At 32.8% G+C, this 22,598-nt stretch overlaps 3 protein-coding genes across 3 annotated transcripts; 1 reads left to right on the plus strand and 2 right to left on the minus strand.

Moving 5' to 3' along the window:
* The first annotated feature begins 2,686 nt into the window (after positions 1–2,686).
* Positions 2,687–4,626, plus strand: LOC102625646 (zinc finger protein CONSTANS-LIKE 6). Its single transcript, XM_006485723.4, has 2 exons — positions 2,687–3,848; positions 3,943–4,626. Exons 1-2 carry the CDS (start codon positions 2,895–2,897, stop codon positions 4,198–4,200), a joined length of 1,212 nt encoding a protein of 403 aa, XP_006485786.2. The 5' UTR covers positions 2,687–2,894; the 3' UTR covers positions 4,201–4,626.
* An 8,690-nt stretch (positions 4,627–13,316) lies between these two features.
* Positions 13,317–16,599, minus strand: LOC102625938 (NADH dehydrogenase [ubiquinone] 1 beta subcomplex subunit 10-B). Its single transcript, XM_006485724.4, has 3 exons — positions 16,235–16,599; positions 16,080–16,138; positions 13,317–13,586 (listed from the first exon to the last, which is right to left on the minus strand). The coding sequence occupies exons 1-2, from the start codon at positions 16,518–16,520 to the stop codon at positions 16,104–16,106; spliced, it is 321 nt and encodes a 106-aa protein (XP_006485787.1). The 5' UTR covers positions 16,521–16,599; the 3' UTR covers positions 13,317–13,586; positions 16,080–16,103.
* A 2,635-nt stretch (positions 16,600–19,234) lies between these two features.
* LOC102626226 (LOB domain-containing protein 41) lies at positions 19,235–19,968 on the minus strand. Its single transcript, XM_006485725.3, has one exon. The coding sequence runs from the start codon at positions 19,880–19,882 to the stop codon at positions 19,235–19,237; it is 648 nt and encodes a 215-aa protein (XP_006485788.2). The 5' UTR covers positions 19,883–19,968.
* Positions 19,969–22,598: the final 2,630 nt, after the last annotated feature.

The raw sequence follows: 22,598 nt of genomic DNA on the forward strand, positions 1-22,598 counted from the left end.
TTAACATATGTGGAAATGCATGTGAAGATTTATGTAGATAAAGCTAATTCAGAAATCAGGTTTAGGAAAGCAAAGATGCTTTTCATATCTTTTTTAAAATAATGTTTTCTGAATTTGATTTATAGAATAAATTTTATTGAATTTAAAAATTCATTTAGTAGATTTGTCTTGAAATTAGAATCCGAAAAAGAAAAATAAAAATATTTGTGATAGTTTATCTGAAAATAAAATGTTTATATTAATAAAATAATTAAAAAAATCAACTATTATAGCAAATCGTGCTTGCAAAATGGAGTGTATAATATTTTTTATTCGCTTGGGATCATATATATTTGACCTCTGCTAGGATTTACAAATATCTACATTGCCCTATGACTAATTATAATCTTATCTTTCTCCTTTGTGTGAGACCTAACTGAGACGAGATATGTTGGAAACATAAAGTTATCATTTTTTAGCTTTCCTTAATAATTTTAGAAAGAAAAATTATCTTTCATTGTTTTGTTATATGTACATTTAATTATTATAAAAGTTTGACATATTCTTTGTCCTATTTTTATTTTTAAATCAACCTTTTGACATTAAAAATAACTATTTTACTTCTAAATGAACTAAAAGTCATTCTATTCTACAAAATTTTAAAAAATAAAAAATATAATTACACGAATACCCATGAAAATTTAATTAAAAAATAAACCTAAAAAATTTTTAAAAAAATTGTAGAATAAAATAGTCGTTTAGTTCATTTCGGGGTAAAAAGATTATTTTTAGTGTCAAAATGGTTCATTGATACAAATTTAGAAACAAAGGTGGTGCAGAGAATATGTCAAAATTTTATTATGCTTAGATGTACATATGATAAAATAGAGGTGGTACAGAGATAATTTTCCTTTTAGAAAACAAGTTCAACTTGTTTTTTCTGATGACCAAAAATGCAAGCAGTAATTTCCATAAGCAAACGTATTTTTCTATTTTTAATTTTTTTAAAATGAAAAATGAAGAATAAAAAAACAATACAAAGCAGCCTCTAATCCTTTCATTGTTCTCTGCTTTCCAAATTCATTATAGAATGATTTTAATAAAAGTTTATCAAATAATTGAATTTATTTTTAACTTTTCAAAATCACTTTTAAACCTCTTTACAATAATCCCAAATGGTTACTAATCCTATATATATATATATATATATATATCACTAACAACATGTATTTTAACATTCAAGTGTGAATTGTAGATGGCCTTTAGTTTTATTTTGCGACGACGACGCCACCTTCTGAGAATGAGTAGTGGCCACCACAAAAGCTGCCACATATGTGGAGTGCGCGCGACGCTATGCTCTCTATATAATAATTTTGTTTTGTGAAAACGATACTATTATTTCATAGATCACGATATTTCCAATTCGCTGTTGTTAGTTGTTAGGGTACTTTCAATTAAAAGCATTATTTTATTTTTATAACTTTGTTGAATTGAGGGAAATTCTCGTGCTCTACATTTAGAAATATGATTTTCAAATAATTAGATTTTAAAAACGAGGCTGCTTTTAGAAGTTAATAAAAATTTGATTTTTCATCTTATTAATCACTTTTAAACTGAGTTTAACAAGCATTATCTGAAGGGTATGCTAAAATGTCAAGTACTGGCTAGACAATCTAATGCAATCCATGCAATTGCCCACAAAGTCAAATACCAAATTGCACGAAAACCTCTCCGTCACAAAAACTACGACGAATGGCAGCATGTGAAAGAAAATCATTTATGAAGTTTTTCTGGTTCATATTGTATGAAAATGAAAGGAGAACTAAAAGCAAAGGCCCTTTTCTCTCCTCCATTTACGCGGCGACTCCTATATTCTCTTTTCTGACTGGATTTGAGCCACGTCCCACTTTAATTAAAATCTAACCGCAGCAAACAATAAATTTAGCTTATTTCCAGGAAAGCTTATTTGTGGTGGTGATAAGTTGATATATGCGTGGCTTAAATTTAATTTTTATATATGCACGGCTTAAATTTACTCTAGACCTGCAAAACCATGTGATTGAGGTTGAAGGTTTCGAGTATTCTCTAAGCGTTATGCAAATAATTTTTCACTTTTAGTAGTAGTATATTTTCAGGCCGGACTTCCAATATGATACAATAGGGATAGATTTTTTGATGCATCTATTAGTATGTATACTTATATACTTGTATTGTATTGTGCTAACGTATATAAAAAAAAAAAAAAAAAAAAACATTTCGAAACTTGAAAGGGCAACAAAAATCTGTAGCTAGTAAACTGCCCTGAATAGCCCAGGCAAAAGTTCATATATAATAGTTCAAATTTTGCCACTAATCAACTGGAGGAGAATGACTTACATGAAAGAGAGATGAAAGCTACCACAAGAGAGAATTGAAAACAACAATAGGGGACCAAAAACAAGGGTTTATAAAAGTTTTAACAGGAATTATTGAAATACAGAGACAATAAAACAAAAAGGTCTTAACTCATAGGAGAGTGACTTTTGCCATACCCTAGTCTGGGCCACAAGGAATCCACTAATGCAGACTTGTAACCAAACAGATTTCAGAGATTAGGATGGATTTCAGAATGTTAGCCAATCAACACTTAGATAAGACCAATTTCTGGGTCCCAATTAGGGCAAACAAAATTCTGTATAGCAGATACCACCAAAAAGCGCATGGGGTAGCAAGGTAGCTTATGTAGTGCTTGAGTGAAAAGGCATCATCCTGCCATGTAGTGGGGTCAAACTACATTAACAACGACGATTCCCAATTCTCAATTCAATAACTCTAATCACTGGTGTCCCAAAGTATATGCTTGAAGCCATTAGCCAGCAGTACAGTTAATTTCATCATCATAATTAACAAGTTTTTCAATTTGCAGCTGCTTTCTTATGATGACTGGTGAAAAGAGAACTGCAAATGCCATGGGAGGCAAGACGGCAAGAGCTTGCGACGGCTGTTTACTCAAGCGTGCACGTTGGTATTGTGTGGCGGATGATGCTTTTCTTTGCCAAGGATGTGATGCATCAGTTCATTCGGCAAACCAGCTGGCGAGTAGACATGAAAGGGTCCGTCTTGAGACTGCATCATCATGTAATAATAACAATAAGCTGATCAATGAGCATACTGATAAAGATACGGTGCCAGTTTGGCACCAGGGTTTCACAAGAAAAGCCCGGACGCCTAGGCATAATAATAATAAGGCCATGTTGGTGCAACAAGCAAAGGCGAATGAGCCTCTTGTTCCTGAGATTGGCTGTGAAGACGGGTCGCTGCAGGCCGATGATCAAGTCATTGATGAGCAGTTGCTTTATCAGGTGCCGGTTTTTGATCCATTTGAGGCCGTTGAGCCGGATGAAAATTTGATTGTTGATGGTTATAATGGACAAGATGGGACGGGTGATTTGGATGATCTACATGGATTCTTGCCATCCGACTTGGATCTTGCGGAGTTTGCAGCTGATGTTGAGAGCTTACTTGGAGGTGGAGGTGGCGCCCTTGATGAAGATTCTTGTGATGTCAAAGAATTTGGGACGTTGTTGGATTGTAAGGAAGAGGAAACTATAGCATTGAATTTGAAGATTAAGGCCGAAGAAGTGGAAGAAGCTGTAATTGCAGCAGCAACAAGAGAAGCAATAGATTGTAACTTTGATTATCAATCACCAGTGACCGGAGACGATACTGCGGGGCTAATGAGCACTGAATGCAAGCCGAAGCTGATGAGGAACGTGTGTTTGAAGCTAAATTATGACGCTGTTATAACTGCTTGGGCTAGCCAGGGCTGTCCTTGGACAGCAGGAAGCCGCCCTGAAATTAACCTCAACCACTGCTGGCCCCATTGCACGGTAACTTTCCATAAAACTTATCGAACCATTGAAGCTGAATTTTATCAAACACTTTTAATCAACAATCACTCACTTTGTGCAATACATTTTTTAGGGTTTGTGTTGCAAAGATGTTCATCATCACACTTGCGGCGGAGGAGCAGTGCTCAGAGGGTGCCACTTGGGAGCCGGCGGCGGAAGGGAAGCCAGAGTATCGAGGTACAGAGAGAAGCGAAGAACGAGGCTGTTTTCGAAGAAGATAAGGTACGAAGTGAGGAAACTGAATGCTGAGAAGAGGCCTAGAATGAAAGGCCGGTTCGTTAAGAGGACTTCTTTTATGGGGAGTGCTAATGATGCTCTTCAGTACCATTAACAGCCAAAGTTTGGATTGTACTGTAAACGGTAGCTAGCTTAATTGGCTGCATAGTTTACAAAAACAAGCTGTTTGGTATCCCTCTAACAGGAAGCAAAAAAGCCCTTTGTAATTAGTAAGGCAGAAGCACTTAAGGGTTTGATTGACAAGCACTTTGTCAAGAAGTTATTTAACTTTCGCTAATTTTAATTAGTTAATTTCTTGTTCCAAAATCTTCTGTACATGTGCATGAAATTTTATTTTGCCCATGAGCAGCTTTGGTATATACTTGTTGTGTACATTAAGTTTATGGCTGTTGACAAGTTTGTACTTGATAGAATATACATGTTCATAGCAAGTGTGTAACATAAAGATGAAGTGAAAAGCTAGCATCTTCTTTTTGCATTTTCTTGTTATATATACATCCAGATCTGTTGTTCTTTTTAATGCGAAGATCTTTAATTTGTTCTTTAAGCAGTGGTACCTCCATATATTGTTATTGAATTTGGATCATTTGGTAGTAATGTGTTTCTTTCTTAATATAATTCTTCATATTTAATTGCCGAACCAAACCTCAATAAATTTCAGGTGAAGTTTCATTTTAGCAGAGGATTAGTCGACGTAAAACTAAAACTCACCCAACTAATTTAACATGAGAAATATCAATGAGGAGCTACAACTGCCACTGAAGTTAAATAATTAAGTATTGGAAAACGAGAAAGAGATCAAAGAGAAGCAATTTCTGAGTGAAACTCTGGGATATCATACAACCGGATTGTTATTAACTGTTGGTGTAGATGAGATTTCAAAACCGTAAGTAATGTTAGAAATTCTAACGTCGGAGTTCTAAATTGAGTCCCATCAATTATTAATCATTAATATGATGTGGCAGTTATAAATAAATTGACACATCAATTACGATTCTAAACTGAAAATTATTGAAGCGGTATATTATTAATTCAAATTTGGTACTGGAATCCGAAATAATGCCGACTTAAAGTGCGTTTGGGATTGAAGTTGGGCAGCTGTAGCTTAAAAGCTACAGCACTAAAGTATTTGGTAAACACTAGTTGCTGTAGCTTTTAAACTATGTTGATATAATTTTTCACTTGTATAATATAAAATTTATTATATTTTTAATAATTTTATCAAAATTATTATTTAAAATTTATATTTACTATATATTATTAACTTTTGTTTCATAATTACAGCTTTTTTTCCACAGCAGCTGTAACTTAAAAGCTACAGCACCTCAATCCCAAACGCACCCTTAAGGTCTGTCCGTGAATGTCCAACATCATTAAATAGATTAGCAATTGATTCCCATTATGAGGGCATTAAAATCAACCCCGTGATTACAAAAAAGGTTGAACTTGAAGATATATTCATTTTGAAATGTGAAGCAAGAAAGCCTTGAAATACAAGTAGGTGAAGCTATATATATATGCATACAGCAAGCTTGAACTGATGCTGAGCAATAGGAGAAACTCTTGGAATCTGTCAGTTGTGCGTTAATTCAAACGTAGAATCAAATCTACCAATTCTGCTGGAGTGTCTAGACAATTAGAGCCCAGGGATTTTGTATTAATCGCAAGTTTGATTGGCTCAATATATATATATATATATATACATAAGAGTAGTGTTATATATCTTAAAATTTTATACCAAAATATCATCTCAAATAATATAGTATTCATTCCCTAAATGGTAAAAAAATTTTGTGCATCTAAATTTTTTCAAAGCACCTCCAGGCGCAAATATAAGAGTAAATTAAATATTTTTTTTTCTTATCTCCAAAATTGATTTGAGAGAGATCTATTAAAACCCGTGAGCGTAAATATATTGAAAAATTAGTTCAAGAGTTGATTATTACTCAAGTATTATATGCTAGAACAGAGTTGAGGGTTGATTAAATTTGATATACTTCACCCAAAATTGATTATCAATCAATATGAAATAATGCCACTAATAACCTTGTTCTTATCATGTGAAAGAGTAGTATGGACCCCAATCATATAGATGCCCATAATCTGATTCATATACTCAAAAGTAAACTCTAAATTTGAGAATTTTTTAGGTTCTTAAATACTTACCCTAAGAACCATTCTCAAGTGCTGTGGGATAATGTTTTAGAAATCCTTAACTTACTTGCATTAATTACATAGGCTAAATCATTGGAATATGTTTCCTTAAATCCTCGAATTGAAGCTTTAATTGTTTAAGAAGTTGGAGAAGCAATGCGTCAGGTTAGCTACGTACAAACCACCTACATACAAACATAAATTACAGTCAAAATCAGCATGTTTCTTGGACAAATCCTCGAAAACCAATACTGTAAGGAATTAATTTGTTCTCATTTAATCAAATTAATTGTTGCAAAATTTATTTTTAAAAATTTATCTCTGTCTTGTTAAAATCATTATTTGCATTTTGAAATGGACGGCTGATCAATTCCCGATTCGCTGGACCAACCCTGGGTTCATGTTGATGACAAAAGTATAATATAGATTTATAACGGCTTGTTGATGAATGTCAATATTATTTTGAATAGAGTGAATTGCCTTATAAAGGGGGGCAAAAAAAGGGACATGGATATGTAAGTAAATCATCCCAGTTTGATTACACAAACAATGGGGAAATAGTAGGTCTTTTAAATGATATAGTAAATATATCATTTTTTTTGTGAATTTGATCTTCAGATTAGTTATGTGTGGGATTATTTAAACCCACCAAAATCATCTTTAAACTCATTTTAAAAATTAAATTCGTTATAAAAAGTTTAAAATTTAAGAATATCAAAATTATCCGTCATTAATCTCTTTCTCTCTATACTCATGATTGTATAGTCTCTCTACTATCACACTTTGCAAATTAAACTTTCAATTTCACTCTCCTTCAGATTTACCTCTCTTAGTAAATCATAACCTCTATTTATGCTTTTTATATATAAGAATTTTTTTTTTCTTGATATTCACTACCTTTTATGATTAGTAAAAGATTAATTTCTTAATATTCATAAACTTTCACAGTTGTTAAAAACTTGTGTTCTTTTTTTAATGATGAATTTTGCTCCTCTAAGTTTATGATAGCGCATAACCAAACTAGTTATTTGCAGCTATATGTATATAAGAATTGAGAATGAAAAGAGAAAAAAGGAATAAAATTATTTGATAATAAAATTCTTAAGTGCAGAAAAAGTTAGTGGGTTTATATAGCCCCACCATTAGTCATTTATGTGTACAGTATATTACTTATTACAAAATGGCTCCTATATTTTTACAAATTTAATCTTCAAAATAAGATTGTTTATTCATTAATGGCCCCAATATTTAGAATACAGATACAATGGCCTCCAAATTAAAGATTATGGTTCCACTTGTGTGTATTCGAGTGAAATTGGTTACACATGTAAGGATTTATTTGGTACTGAGGTATTGTGGCTTAAAAGTTATAATTATATTAGCGAAAAAAATGTAACCATGAAATAAATATTAGTAATGTATGGTAAAATGACTTTTAAATAATATTTTTGATAAAAATAGTAAAGAGAATATAGGTTTTCATCACAACCGTATAGGATAAAATTAACTTAGGGGTTGTTTGTTTTTTTTTCTTACTTAATGACTTAATTGACTTAATTGCAATCAGTTAAGTCATTAAGTCCGTTTGTTTTTCAACTTAATGAAAATTTTCAGTCATTAAGCTAATTTTTTTAAACTTTTTACTTAATTTAAAAAGTCTGAATGGCATCGTTAAAAAAATATCCTCAAAAATATCTCTATCTAATTAATTAATTTTTATCCATACCTAAACAAGTTTAATAATTAACATTGTTACCCATCTCTATAACTTATGATAATATAGTGGTAGACTATTATTGTTTTTATTTTTTTATTTTCTTTAAATTAACATTATTTATCTTTATAATTTTTTATGAATATTTTTCATATAAAACATCATAAACAACAATAAAATTGATTAACATATACTAATTTGGTATACTAAAGGGTTGTATTCAATTGAGCATGATTAATTTATGAAAATATATTATCTTATTTATATTTTTTGAGATGTTATTAATTGTTTAACATTTATAATTTGCAGGGGTACAGATCTAAAATTAATGGTTTTTAATTTTTTAAAGTTAAAAAAATAACTTAGTACTTATTTTCAGTGATTTAGACAAAAAAAATATGTTATTCAAATTCAGACATTCAGTTATGTTTAGAATTTAAATTATTATTCAAATTCAGACATTCAGTTCTATTTAGAATTCAAATTAATTCAGGTTTATTCATATTTCAGATTGAAAAAAAAAAAAAACCCCACCTTAGCTTCTAAATCACAAAAATTAGTATTTATTAAATTCTTTAGTACTTAAACTTACAACTTACGACCGTCCAATCAAAATACCAAACAGCATCTAAAACGTAATAGCAATTCTTGATTGCATTTTTTCGTAAGAGAGAATAAGAGTCTCTTGCCACTCTGGAGCATGACAAATACATATGATACAACATTCACGAGCCGTACCTAGGCTGGCCCCTCGTAACTCATCAAACACCATCATCTACGCTTGGCATTTTATACGGCTAAAAGCCACATTAAAATTTGCTCACAACAAAACTAAAATTTTCCTTTTCTGGGAATTTTCATCAGGACTGTTCGTGTGTCCATGCGGGTAAAGCAATCAGACGGTTGGGGCAGCGTTGAAGGGCACAACCAAAACAGTGGAGTGGTCAGGTTCCAACTTTCAACTGTTTCGGCTTTGTCTCGAAGCTTTTGACATGATTGAAATGAATGATCGAAGAGAAAAATAGCTCTGAAATGATCTTTGTTTTGTATCGTGACCAAGTTATCACCTTATGGGAATAACTCTGTACGGCTGAATCTGCTCCAAAGATTGCACAATCCAGTCCGAAGAAAGACATACGATAAAAGCTAAAGCCTAAAGGTTAGCTAGCTGTTCTTTCACAGTTCACATGCCATTGATTTTAAAAATATATAAGAAAAAGTTTAAGGGCTAGCTAGCTGTTAAATTTCAGAACTTGTGTGTTTTGTGTTTTGCAACATCTTGAATTTGTCTTGTAATGAACAGGTCAAAAGAAAATGTTTTTGGTATATATACATACAGTAATGATCAAGTTGGTGTAATTATTCTAATTTGTGCAAGGTTGTCAGGTGATGTTGCTTGATTAATCTACAAGATATAAAATATCAGTCACATATTTAGTTGCTTACCATATGATGAGACTGAAGTTTTTTTTCCTAATTAGTTCATGAATATCTTATGTTGATAAAAGAAAGTATTAGCAAATACACTGTTCATATTTACGGATGCTAGTTGTCTCCATTAGTAAAACTGTTGTATTGATACGTAAGGTTTAGGATTCGAACCTCGCTTACATTGGTAGATAGATAATTTAATTATAATTATATTATGTTTAAGTAAAATTTAAAAATAAAAATAACACTGTTTGCATGAATTGTTCTGATTAATTACGGTACAATAGTTCAAAAAAATGTTACGCAAGGACGATTAGAAAGAGATGAATGACAGCTCCATGAAAATGCCAACAATTTTTGTTAGGACTGTCACATACAAAGCTGAGTTCCAAGCCTTTGCAATAACCTAGAATTATTATTTGTCCAAAAACAATATAGTTTTGCTAACCATTGACCATTTCCCCAGCTAAAAGGTAAGACACAAAATACACAAACCAAAGAACAAAAATAATAAAGAAACAAAACTAAGTATCTTTCATCAGGATGGTGTAAACTTAGCTGTATTCTGGAAGAAGCAAAAGTGTTTCATGTTTGTAAACATATGTGGCATCTTGTGAATTGCGAAACGCAAATGAAATTTTATGATTTAGGAAGCCCAGGAGGTGACGCAGGACTGAATTGCAAATCTGAAAGAGGACAAGACCTCGAAAAACTCATTTTGAATACCTCAAAAAATGAAAAAAGATTCTCAGTTTTTCATAAAACGTGTTCTTTTCCAAGGTTTTCAGCAAGGCTACTGCAAAAGGCGGAAATAACTTTTAAGATTTAATTGTCTTGTTTATTTATTTTACACCTCTAAATTATATCTCCATGAAATAATTGAGATGTTGAAACTGATCTAGTGAGTACCGGTTTCCACTATATGGTGAATATCTGGTTATAATTCTATGATTTTTAATAAATGGTGTTGAAATTATGAATTAATAAGAGAACGAAACATCATCACCTAGTGGATCATTACTCATTGAATTGTTTTGAATAATAAGACAGACGGTTACAAATTCTTATACAAATTAATGTAGTATAATATGACTTGTTGAATAAATATATAAAATAACAAAAATTAATATGTGGGTCATGTTGTGTTTTGGTTCAATCAATCATATTACATCATGTAAACTTTTATGAAAGTAATTTATAATAAGAGTTTGTGATTATTTTTTTTTTTTATTGAAAAAAATTTTATTAATCGTTATCTTTTGATTGGCTTCCTCTATCTCATATGACTTGATATTTAACTATTAACGAACCTGTTTTGTGAAAGAGAAAGAGATGTATTATTTATTTATTTTTATTTTTTATTTTTGGACAAGAGTGAGAAGCAGTTGTATTTAAGGAAGCAAGAAGTGAAGGGAACATGACATGCCTTAAATCTTCTATTCCAATTATACAGTTATTCTCTCTTAATAACTTGGGAGAGAAGACACGGGAAGCAAATATATATTTTATGTAGCAGACGAAGCAATGAATGAATACAATTAGGAGCTCCTTTCAGGCCAATACCGAGGGCTGAGTTGCGGCAAGAGCTGCCATCTCATGCACGGGGTTACGCTTAATACTTTGGCAACGTAACAGGTGTTAAGTTTAGCCGAGTGCATGGTGTGGGAGCAACTCCTTCCGCTTTGCTTTGTCCACCAATTGGACTGAAGGGAGCTCCTGCTTAACTGAAAGCATTTTGCTTCTAGTTTGTGTTAAACCATCAATCTTTTCCCTTTTTTTTTTCAGCTTTCTTTTCTGAATATTCATGTTTTAATTTCCATAACTGTCCAGGTAGGTCATTGTGGCTTTAGACATATATTTACAGAAATAGAGAATTAGCTTTTCTGTTCATTTGTTTTGCAGGCGGAGTAGCTCAAGTTGGAAGCAAGAACTCCCCCACATCTGCAGGCCACAGCTGCTCCTGTGATCTCTTTTCTTTAATTCCAAATTAAATTCTCTCTGCTTTTTATTACCATTAAAAAAAAAAGAAGTGTATCCAGCTTCCTCGTTGGAGCTGCCGTGTTGTTATGGTTGCTTTCTGTCTTTGTATTGTTCTTCACGACGGAGCCCTTTTTTCATTTTAAATTTCGTAAAGATTCCATTATATGACGAGTTCAGTTGAGATTTTAGTAGAGCTAAATCAAAAGCTTTTTGCTATCTTTTCAATATTTTTAGCTAAGGTGTTTTGAGGATGAAACTTCAAAAAGACATAACCGAGCTGTTTAAAAGAATCATGTCCAATCGCGCTTACAATTTTTATTTATTTTATGTCCCAATCACCAATATTTAGTAAAACGGTGTCTGCATTGATCCAGTTACAAGCTCAGTTGGGCGGCATCCACACATTAATTTGAATAAAATCTACTTCCATTCAACAAAGAGAAGCCCGGTACCTATTCACAAAAGCGCAAAACCTAACACTAATCTGGTCGTTACATTCATTATAATTTTATAAATCCCTGCTACGGCTTTTAAATGACCGTTGTTGTCGAGAAAAAATAAAATAAAAGTTGTCACGTACAATAAAAACGGCCGTAGAATCGATTATCTTATGAAAGCCACATTAAATTTTTTAAATAATAATTTTAACAAAAATTATATATAAATTATCGATTTTTTATCATATATAAGTGTGAGTTATATTAGTTTATAAATCTCACATCACCAAGTGTTTACTAAATACTATAACACGGTAATTAACTTTGATACCAAACAGAGTGTAAGAGAGATTCTTTAAGCAGATTTTGTATCAATTATAGCCTCAAAATAGAGTTTTTTATTTTTTAATTAAAAAAAATCTCTAAGCCGAAAAAAATTGTAAAGAAATTTGATACTGAAAAAACAAAATTTCATTCTATTAGATAAATTATACCATACAAATACTGATAATCATTCAATTAACCACGAACAACGATAATATGTTTGAATTGATTGCTTAGAATCTTGTCACCACCAGCTAATTTGATTGGTAAAACTTCACACTCTGCTTATATAAGAGAATTAAATTATCGGTTGACTTATGTTTGTGCCAATAAAAAAACACTTGCACAAAGCCTTCAGCTTTGTATTCTTATCTCCGATTCTTTTAAAAATACACTAAATTGTTTAATTTAATAATTCCAACCTCCAGGTTCCAACAAGCCACCTTCACACGGTGTTTACGCAGTAAAGATAGCAAATCATATTCATAGGGAGGCGTCCAGATCATGCATGAAAAAGATCAGTACATTTTAATAATTCACCAACAAAATAAAATAACGCTCTTTCATTGTCCACTGAAGCCAAATATATTCAAAATCAAAATGAACTCTCTAATATAATATTGGAATACTATAAAACATTGACGACCTTCACATAGCTCCTGCATATTTGAAAAGCAGTCATTAACTTCCCCGGAATTTTAAGAAATCAGACCTAGCTTACATCGGACCTCCATGGCAAGAATACCAAGCCTCAAAGAGAAAGGTTAACCTTTGAAAAGACCAAATTAGTCAGGTGATATAGACTCCAAAAACAGCCAAATTTTGCAACTGATAGAAGCAAGGTTTCAACGTCCTAACCCAACATGCTACTATGAATGGTCAAAATTTGTAGAAAAAATGACCAAAAGATCCATAACAAGCCTGACAAATTCCATAGGTTTCACTGTGCAGCGACGGGTGTTCTCTTCTCATCCAACAAGGCCATACAATTTAATAACCTAATCATTCAATACAATGTCATTAACTATTAAAAAAAATAGGAATCTAGCATCCTTCCGGAATCAGAGGGTATCAGAATACCAAGACGTCTTTTTCCTCCGTCAAATCAGCCTAGCGCATAACCAACCAGAGCACAAAATTTAGAATCTGTTGATGGAGAACAAAACCAAGTGACGACAAGAAGCTTATTAACATTATCTGATGTACTTTTCATTTTTTACTCTGTCCAAATTGCAACCAATATTCAGATGCCAATGCAAAGATCTAAGACGTAAGCAGAAGCCAGTATCATCTGGCTGCCATATTGAACATAAGAAGATAGGAAAATAAATAATGTTATAAGTAGACCACAAGACAGAAAACAACAGGCAAACAGGAAGATGAACTGGCCCAGCCACTGCTACACTTTAGGCATTCCTCCACATGGCCAAGTGCAATGACCTGAAAGCAAGAAAAAAGTTATTTTCCTCCAATCCGTTATATCATGCATTGTGGACAAAACTCATGACAAAATGAACAAAAAGAATAATTGGAATTTATTATGACTAAATCCCCTCACAATCAGTGATGCCAATGAGGAAAAAGAATGTTTAAATAATAATGCCATCACAATCAGACATCAGTGATGCCAAAATGAACAAAAAGAATTATTGGAATTACTACTTATTATATCTCACAATAACAGATGCCAGCTTCTTCCACTATTACACAACAAACTATTAATAACATCCCCATCAGGATTTAATATTGTATACAGGATTACAATGCATAAATATATTGGACGCAGAAGACATCAAGCATGTATATCCAGTGATCTTATCATTTGACTAATTTATTAATTCATGTCATGCCACAAATGCTTTCAGTTGGTGATCTATTCAAGCCATCACGTGAAATTCCATTCAACCCACAACACTTCAGCAGTTTGACTCGAAAGTACAACCATAAATTTTTATTTTTTATTTATCTTTTGCATTTCCCACACCCTAAACCCATCCCAGCCCATGCACAACTCAAATTCAATCATTTTGCTTTCCAAGGTTGGTGTGAGGGGAACTCAATCCCTTGACCTATTGCTTCCACTACAAGGATCAAAACAACTGGACTATACCCTTGGGGAAAGTACAGCGCCACAGCCTTAATTTACATTGAAGTGATGGTTTGGATACCCACTACGGAAGTCATCAAGTATCCAAGGGTCCTAGTCTGTTGTTTTACCCAATAAACAGGCATACAAAGCTCAAAGGGTTATATCAATAAGCAAGAGAGAGTCTGGATTGGGTTTCACCAAACAAGAACTTATGATTTTAATCAAAAGTTCAATGGATATGATCTTCGCTTACGAATATAAAATCCTTGGGACCAAATAATATCTATTTAAGTTACTAACTAGTATACAGAACATATTTCAAGTGTAGATTTTCAACTCATTTTAGTTTTAAAGTTAGATTTCAACTTTTGTGTTCACATTTCAAGTTTTGTTTATGCCATTTCAAGTTTTATGTTAAGAGCATGTATCCTTACAGATTTGTATATTACCCAGTCCCTCTTGTTCATCGTTTTTCTATTTTCTCTTCAGCGAACTCTTAAGGAAGTCAATGATTTGTTTAGATGTATTTGAAAAAAAAATGATTAATCTCATTTTTGTAGAAGAAATAGGTTAAAACCTCTATGCTGTTAGGTTCTATACTCCAAACTGCAATAAGTTTCCAATCAATATCCAGCATGTATAGGTATTCAAAGGAATTCTCAGGTATAGATTGACTGTTACTTCTTATGTTTATAACTACTCTTCAGCTTCAGAGCAAACATCATGCCTGATGGCTTGAAGCATGTACCTAACAACATCTGAATACAGAAAATTTTAGACTTTTCCCTTGTTGCCAAATAAATTAAAAAAAAAAAAACTTATTGAATCTAAAGAAAATGGTTAGTTAAATTAGTATTTGGATGGTAACAACTAAAAGCTTTTTGTTTAGATAATCATTCTATTTCACCAATGTACAAGTTCTAGCAGACAGAATCAATGTTTTCTGAATCAATACCATAACTATGAAATGTGAAGTGGTAAAAGACCCAAGGGTTTAAGGTTGAAATACAATCATTTGTGCTCCATACAACCTAAGGTTTGATAGTTACTGGTATCAATTTCAAGGGCCATAAATCCACTCTAGGAACAGTTAATCCTAAAATCCCCAGTTCAAGATCATCTGAACCTCCAGAATAAAATTATTCACAAATACGAAAGTTTGTTTGGTGCTCAACAAATCACCACTCATCTTATTTTCCCAAAATACCTCTATAATTCAGTGCAACTTCATCTCAATTACGGTTAGTAACAAGTATATATAGCTACCGCAACACTGGGTTGTATAGACTTGTTAACAAACCAACTCAGATCCATTCACTGTTGTTAAAATATAATTCCAATAATATACAAGTTCACCTGACCTGATGAGCATTCAAGTACAAGTGCATGTTAAGCCAAACAGATTTGCGGACGAATTTTGGCAAGTAACATACAAACTGACCTCATTGCCTAATGAAAAATTTCACTGCATACCAATATTCACCAGTTAAGCTTTCACTAAGTAAGATGTAAATGACTCAATAACCCAACTTTGACTTAGCCCTAACGATGCTCTAAGATAGTTAAGCAACAAAGATGACATGTTGAGCATATATCCTCCGTCAAAACTTAAATAATTTCACTTCCAGAAAATTTGTTTCGTTTTAGTCCTCATTTGCAGTAATTGTAGTTTCTACACCAATACTAACAACAATTACTACGAATTCCTTTCAGATATGCACAACCTATTGTCCTATTAAACAAGAAATAATCATATAAAAGGCCTACAACTGCAGCAATTTAATTTGGAGTTAAAAAAATACACTAAAAAAATTTCATCATACCATAACGAAATAAAATTATACCTTATTCATTCCTTAAAAAGATCATCATTCTTCAGACTCCACAGCCTCCACCTTCGGACCTAAGCATTTCGAAAATGAAAGTCAGTCTCTATCTGAGATTAATAACAAAAAGAAAAAGAAAAAAAAAAGCAACAATAGAGAGTAATGTAACTGACCGTGAAGCGAGGGATGCCGGCCGTCCTTGCCCCAGCCGATGCCGCGAGTGGACTCGAGGTACTGGTTAACGAGGTGACGGCACTTCTGCATGTGATTAACTCCTTCGATGCGATAGCACCACTTGAGCTTCTCTCTTATGATCTTCGCCTTCTCGATGTCGATCCACTTCTCCCTCACTATGTGCTCTCTCATCTCCAGCATCGCCACCGGGTCCTTGTACGGGTCCGACGGATCGAAGTCCGGCGCCGTTTCATCGAACTCAACCGTTGCCTTCTTCCTTCCCATTTTCGGTTTTTCGCAATTTGATTGGTTGATTTGTTTAGTCCGGTAGCCTAGTTGTCTATGTGGGGTGTGCTCTCCACTTGGTTTCCGGTTCTGTTATTGTTGGATCTTCATTGGGCTTTTTGTTGGGCTTTATACATTGAGCCGGATCATCGTTAATTTTCAAAAGAACAGTGGTAACTGTGGTAAGACTATCTAAAATTTAAAAACTACTCCTGAACAATGAACATTATAGTATTAACAAAATACTTAATTAGATAAAACTACTCATAAAGTGAATTATTAGTATAAACCAATATAAAATAACTATTTATTTTTTAGTGATTGTGTTATAAACCAGTATAACATAATTCTTCGACTTTAAACCCTGAAATTCTAATACTAAGTTGAACAAGAACAAAGTCAAACCTCTTTTAATTTTTGTTTTTAATAAGAAACTGTAATTCTGTAAAGGTAGGCATATTTTCACTTTTGGGTTATTTTATGCCTGCACCCAAATATTTCAACAAATGACATTGCACATCCGCTTGTTTCGATCGTTTTCATCGTGCACCCAAATCGTTACTTTTGGCCCGCAACATTGACGGCGAAAGGGCAAAACTGGTAATACACTCAACGACTAACACAATTCAAAACATTTCCAAGTTATATCCTTTTATCTTTGCATTTTCTTTTTAAGGAAATTATCAGTCATATACCTTCAAATGACACCCGTATCAAACCTGCTACAACACTTTTCAAGTGTATCACTCGTATATCCTAAGTTGACAAAACACTTTTGTCGTCTACCAATCCGTTAACTGCCGTTTACAAGCATTGACATCATATGGGTAATCTTGTCTTTTTTAAAAAAGATATGTCATCTTATTTACCTAGTAAAAAATAACATGTCTTATGATATATATTGATAAAAATAACATGTCATCACATTTATCAGATAATTGTTAATAATTGCTATAAAAAAAAAAGTTACTTTACAACCGAATCTACTCATTTAAAATTTAACCTAAATTTTTGAAGATCTACTCCTTCAAGCTCCAACTGAAATTTTTTATAGTATAATATGTATAATTATAAATAATATGTTGTTAATAATTTTTATGATATAATATGGATATTTTTTACGGATAATTGTTAATAATATGTACCATTAATAATTTATTTTTAATAAAAAAATGTATTATTAATAACAAAATAAAAAAATTATGTATTGAAAATTTATATTAATTTTTGGAATAAATTTATCTTTTTAACTCATTTTGAGTTTTAAGGGCGAAATAGTCAATTTGCCACAATTATGTTAACTTTCTAACGGAAGTTAACGAATTGGTGAACGATAGAAATATTTTATCAACTTAGAGTATACGAGTGATACACTTGAAAAGTATTGTAACATGTTTGATACTTAAAAAAATATTATAACACGTTTAATACGGGTGTCATTTAAAGGTATATGATTGATAATTTTCTTTCTTTTTACTTTTCCTTTCTTCTCCTCCTTGCTTTTTGTTCGTCTGTTGGTGGTTCTTGAACCGACAGCAGCAACAACAGGAATGTTAGCACGGAAACAGGTTGCACGAGCATCGGCGTGACAACAGATAGCAGGAGCACCGCGTTGTGCAGTCTGCTCTCAGATCGCACCACCGCATCCGCTGCCCCTTAGTGTTTTTGGGGGTTTGGTCTCTTTTCATGGGCTGTTTGTTTAGTTTGTGATTGTAAATTTAGCTATTAATGTTTGGAAATTGGGATCTGAGAGCAGTAATTAAGTCTTAGAAATTGGAATTTTTTTTTTTTTATCGCAAGAACTAATAAGCTAAAAGTTGTGAAGAAATTTGGTTGGTGTGGTGATTGTCTGGTAATTTTATATTTTTAAAAGGGTTTTCTGGTAAATTAAGCATTTTTGAAATTGAAATGAAGGGAAAATTGCCTTTTGATAAAGGAATACGTGCTCGAACCGTTGGGGCAAATCTAGCAGAATGGGTACGCGGTGAAAATTGAAAAACCCTTTACTTTTCGATTTTTTTTATAAAAAAAAACTTAAAAAGTTTTTTAAACCACATTCTCCTTCATATTTCTCCATTGCATTGCAAGTTGCTTTTGGAGTGCAAACCAATATAATGTTGAACGACGTCTTCTGCTTTCTTGATTACCAGTTGCTTCCAGGGTGATAAATTAATATTGAACATATTCTTTAAAAATAATAATTAATAACTAAATTTAGGTTAAACAATTTATTTATAAATTGACTTATCGATTTAACACATTTGAATTTATTTTTTTTCATTGTTTGTTTGTATTAGTATTTATAAATGATGAAATAATGAATTTATATAATAAAATATAAAATGTTGAAATTATTGTATCATTATTAATTAATTATTTATATTATTTAAAATATTGATATATGTGTATATAACAATATATATTATATAAATGCTATAATGTGTATAATTATATATTATATGAAATATAATTGATGAATGAATAATATAGTAGATAAATGAAATGATAATGAGATCATAGATGAAATATAACTATAAGTAAATGATAAGTGGAAGAATATGTATATAATGCACAGTCGCGCATCAACGAGGCCATAATGCTAAGTATTAAATCGCTTACAATGCTGAAGCCCTGAACAGATGATCGAATCTAATCAGCGTCACTGCCCATCGGCCGCACCATCCAATCAGTCTCAGATCTTGCTAGCCGAAGCCCTACTCGTCGTCACTCTCGACCATCGCTGTAGCCTCTACGGTCTCAACTGACACGCTGTCACCTTCTCCGCTGTCACGCTGAGTCAGCTCCGGGTCGCAACTCGTGGATTCACCACCAGAGTTATCCAACAGAGGCTCAACAACCTTGGCATCAGCAGCCCGCTCCGGCTTCGACCTGGGCTTAGGAGCCGAGCGCTTGAATCTCCTAGACTTGACCTTATGAAGCTTATCAGAACCTGCAGCCGCCGCAGCGGAGCTCTCATCTTTGGACACGTGGCGGATATCACCGGCTTGAAGAGCAGACTCAGACGAAAGAGGAGTGACCGGCTCGCCTCTGAAAACAGCTTCAACAGCGGCTTGGCAGAGGTGCCAGCGTCCGGACCACATCAGCCCGACGGAACCGTAGATCGGGTTCACGATTCGGCCGCAGGCCTCGTAGAGCAGCGATTTGAAAATAGCGGGACGGAGGTCTTGGGGACCGGCATTGATGAGATTGACGAGGCCGGCGCGGCCGTAGAATTTGGCGAGAAAAAGAGTGGCGTTGGCCTGACACTGGGGGCTTTTAATCCACTGAAGGCAAGGTCTGATGGAGCAGTTTTCGCCGCAGCCTTTGCGCAGGACGCGGCATCCGTTGCAGCTCACACGCATGGTTGGTTATGTTTGGGAAGCAAGAAAGTTGAGAGGAAGCTGAGAGAAAATGTGAAGAATAAAAGTGGGAGAGACCGGTGGAGCGTGAGACGTTTATTTAAGGGGGTCAAGAAAAGAAAAAGCGGGGGGACGTGGGTTTGTTTGAAAGTGGAGCGCAGTGGTTTTCCAAGAAAACAGGGTGTATGGGATATCTGGTTTTCATCAGTTCTTGGCAAAGTTTGTCCTCTTTCTCAATATTAAATTCCTGTTGTGCCCTTCAAACAACTCTCTTTTGCTTTTTTTTTTTTTTTTTGTTGGGGCTATGAAATGATTTATATAATTATATGCTTTCCAATCTTTTGCAAATATAACATACTATTATAAATATTACAATAGCATCATCACTTGATTGTGATTTCTTTGGTGTTGTTGTAGGTGTTTTTGTGATCATTTCAAAGAATTTTTAGTGTTTTCAGAAATTTTAAATTTCTAAGCCTTTGCTCAAGTTATTTGTGTGGATTTCAAATTATTGTAGGTGTCATTAAATTTGTCTTTGAAAAAAGGTTGATCTTTCATTGTACTAATAGTTTTATTGTATCTTTTCTTCACAATTGTTTTAATAAGCTTTATTGAGATATTATATTTGCTTGTTTTGTTTTTTTTTTAAATTAAAGTAAAAATGGCTTATATGTTATTTTCACATGTCTTTTGAGTATGTAATATGATTACTAATCATAAACTTGTGAATATATATGGGTTTGGTTTCATTATAATGGTAGAACACTCTTTTTATTAAAAAAAATTAGTTTTTCTTTTTCAACAATAAAAGTTATATAGGGTTCCCTCGTTATATATTTGAGTCTTTTGATTTGTTTATGATCTTTTTTTAGTATTATTTTTTTATAAAATCATATCCCCTAAATTGTATTTTTTTTATTGGTTAATGCCATTTCATTTGAGACTTTGGGTGTCATTTAAAAAGAAAAAAAAGTTTTAAATAAGTGACACATGAATATTTACAGCTACCAATGGCATTAAGGCATAGATTTTTTTTTTAATCATAAGAATACAATTTTGATAAATATACATAAAAAATAACTCCTTAATGGGAATTTATCTAAAATGAAAGACTATCAATAAATAATAAAAATAAAAATTAATAAATAAGTGAACACAGTAAATAAGCACTCCTAATTAATATAATTTGATATTTATATTTGATAGTTTCTTAAAAAAGCATGATAGTTTCATGCATGTCAAAACTCAAAAGATTAAAAAAAAAATCATTTTCAAATAATGTTATTTTATTATTTATTTACTTCCCCAGCTTAAAAGGGAAATAACCTTTTGTGGTGGTTACGAGACACCTACCGAAAGAGGAATTTACGCATCGACAAGAGAGGGGCAAACTCGTCCAAAATCAATTACAGCTATCAGGGAACACGTGTTGGGACTTTTCTTTACTTCCCATGCTGACGAATCGCCACAGAGTGGGCACAACACCCGTGAAATTTCACAACGGATCCCCTATTCCCCACACTCTCTTTGAAGTTCACGCGCCAAAAACAGTGAAAAAACTACTGGCTTGACTGAGAAAGCGCGTGGGAGAGGTGGTGTGAGTAATTTGGCTTGCGAAAAACGTCTTTTCCCTACCACCACAGCCACGTCGAATGTTTGGACTCCCGGTTTTGTGGAATCCGTACGCTGGTTTTGGTTGGAGGCAGGACCGTGGGCGCCCCCTTTAAACTCAGCCTCTGGTTTTTGAGCCTCCGTTTGATTGATTGATTCATGAATCTCATGAATCTCATGCTTACTTATCCAATTAGTGTGGAATAAAAGCAGTTTGTTTCTTTACTTTTCTTTTGACTTTTTCTTCATATTTGATTTGATTTTGTGGCTTCCCAAATTTCTATCCCGCTATTATATACTTAGCTTATCAAATTGGTGTGACATGATTTGGACGGTCCAACAAAAATCTAAGGTGATATTTTATCCTCACTTCAAATAGTAAAAAAAAAGAAAAATAAATTGTATACAGAGTATAGATCATACAATTTTGAGTGCAGTATTGAATTTTAGTATTTCTATGACGTAGGAGCGGCTTTTTTTTTTTTTCCTTTTAATGGAGTTGATTTTGAATTAGATATCAACCTCAACAATGATATATTAACATAAATATATTTAGAAAAATCCCACTTGCAATTATAGTGAGAGAATTAGGTCATTGGGTATTATAGTTTCATGACTTGTTTATTTAACCTTTGACCAAGTAAAATCTCGACAAATCGGTATCTTTTTTTGGTATATTTAATAAAATTTTTTATATGATAAAATAAAGAGTTCAAACCCCAGTCGTAAAAGTAAAATATAATTTAATTATTATTGCTATTAGGTGTATTAAAAAAAATAAAAGAATTTGAAAGGAGATTCTCATTTCTCACTGTTAAAACAGTGCAACGTCATTGTCTACTAACAAAAGATGTCGAGGGGATGTGTTTCATTATCTTCTTGTTATTCGAGCACATTTCAAAATAGGGTCCGCCTAAGTTACATTTAATGTAACTTGTAACCTACAGTTTGGTTGTGAAATTTCATCCAACCCCCCATATTCGATGTTATATATATTATATTCATGAATATTATAAAATTTTTTGATTTGAAAAATTTCGTTTAAATCCTAACACTCAATTTTATTTTATTAAAATCATAGAGTACGAATTCGCCCCCTATAATTTTA

This window comes from Citrus sinensis, chromosome 3, assembly GCF_022201045.2.
Source record: "Citrus sinensis cultivar Valencia sweet orange chromosome 3, DVS_A1.0, whole genome shotgun sequence".
NCBI classification, from domain to species: Eukaryota; Viridiplantae; Streptophyta; class Magnoliopsida; order Sapindales; family Rutaceae; genus Citrus; species Citrus sinensis.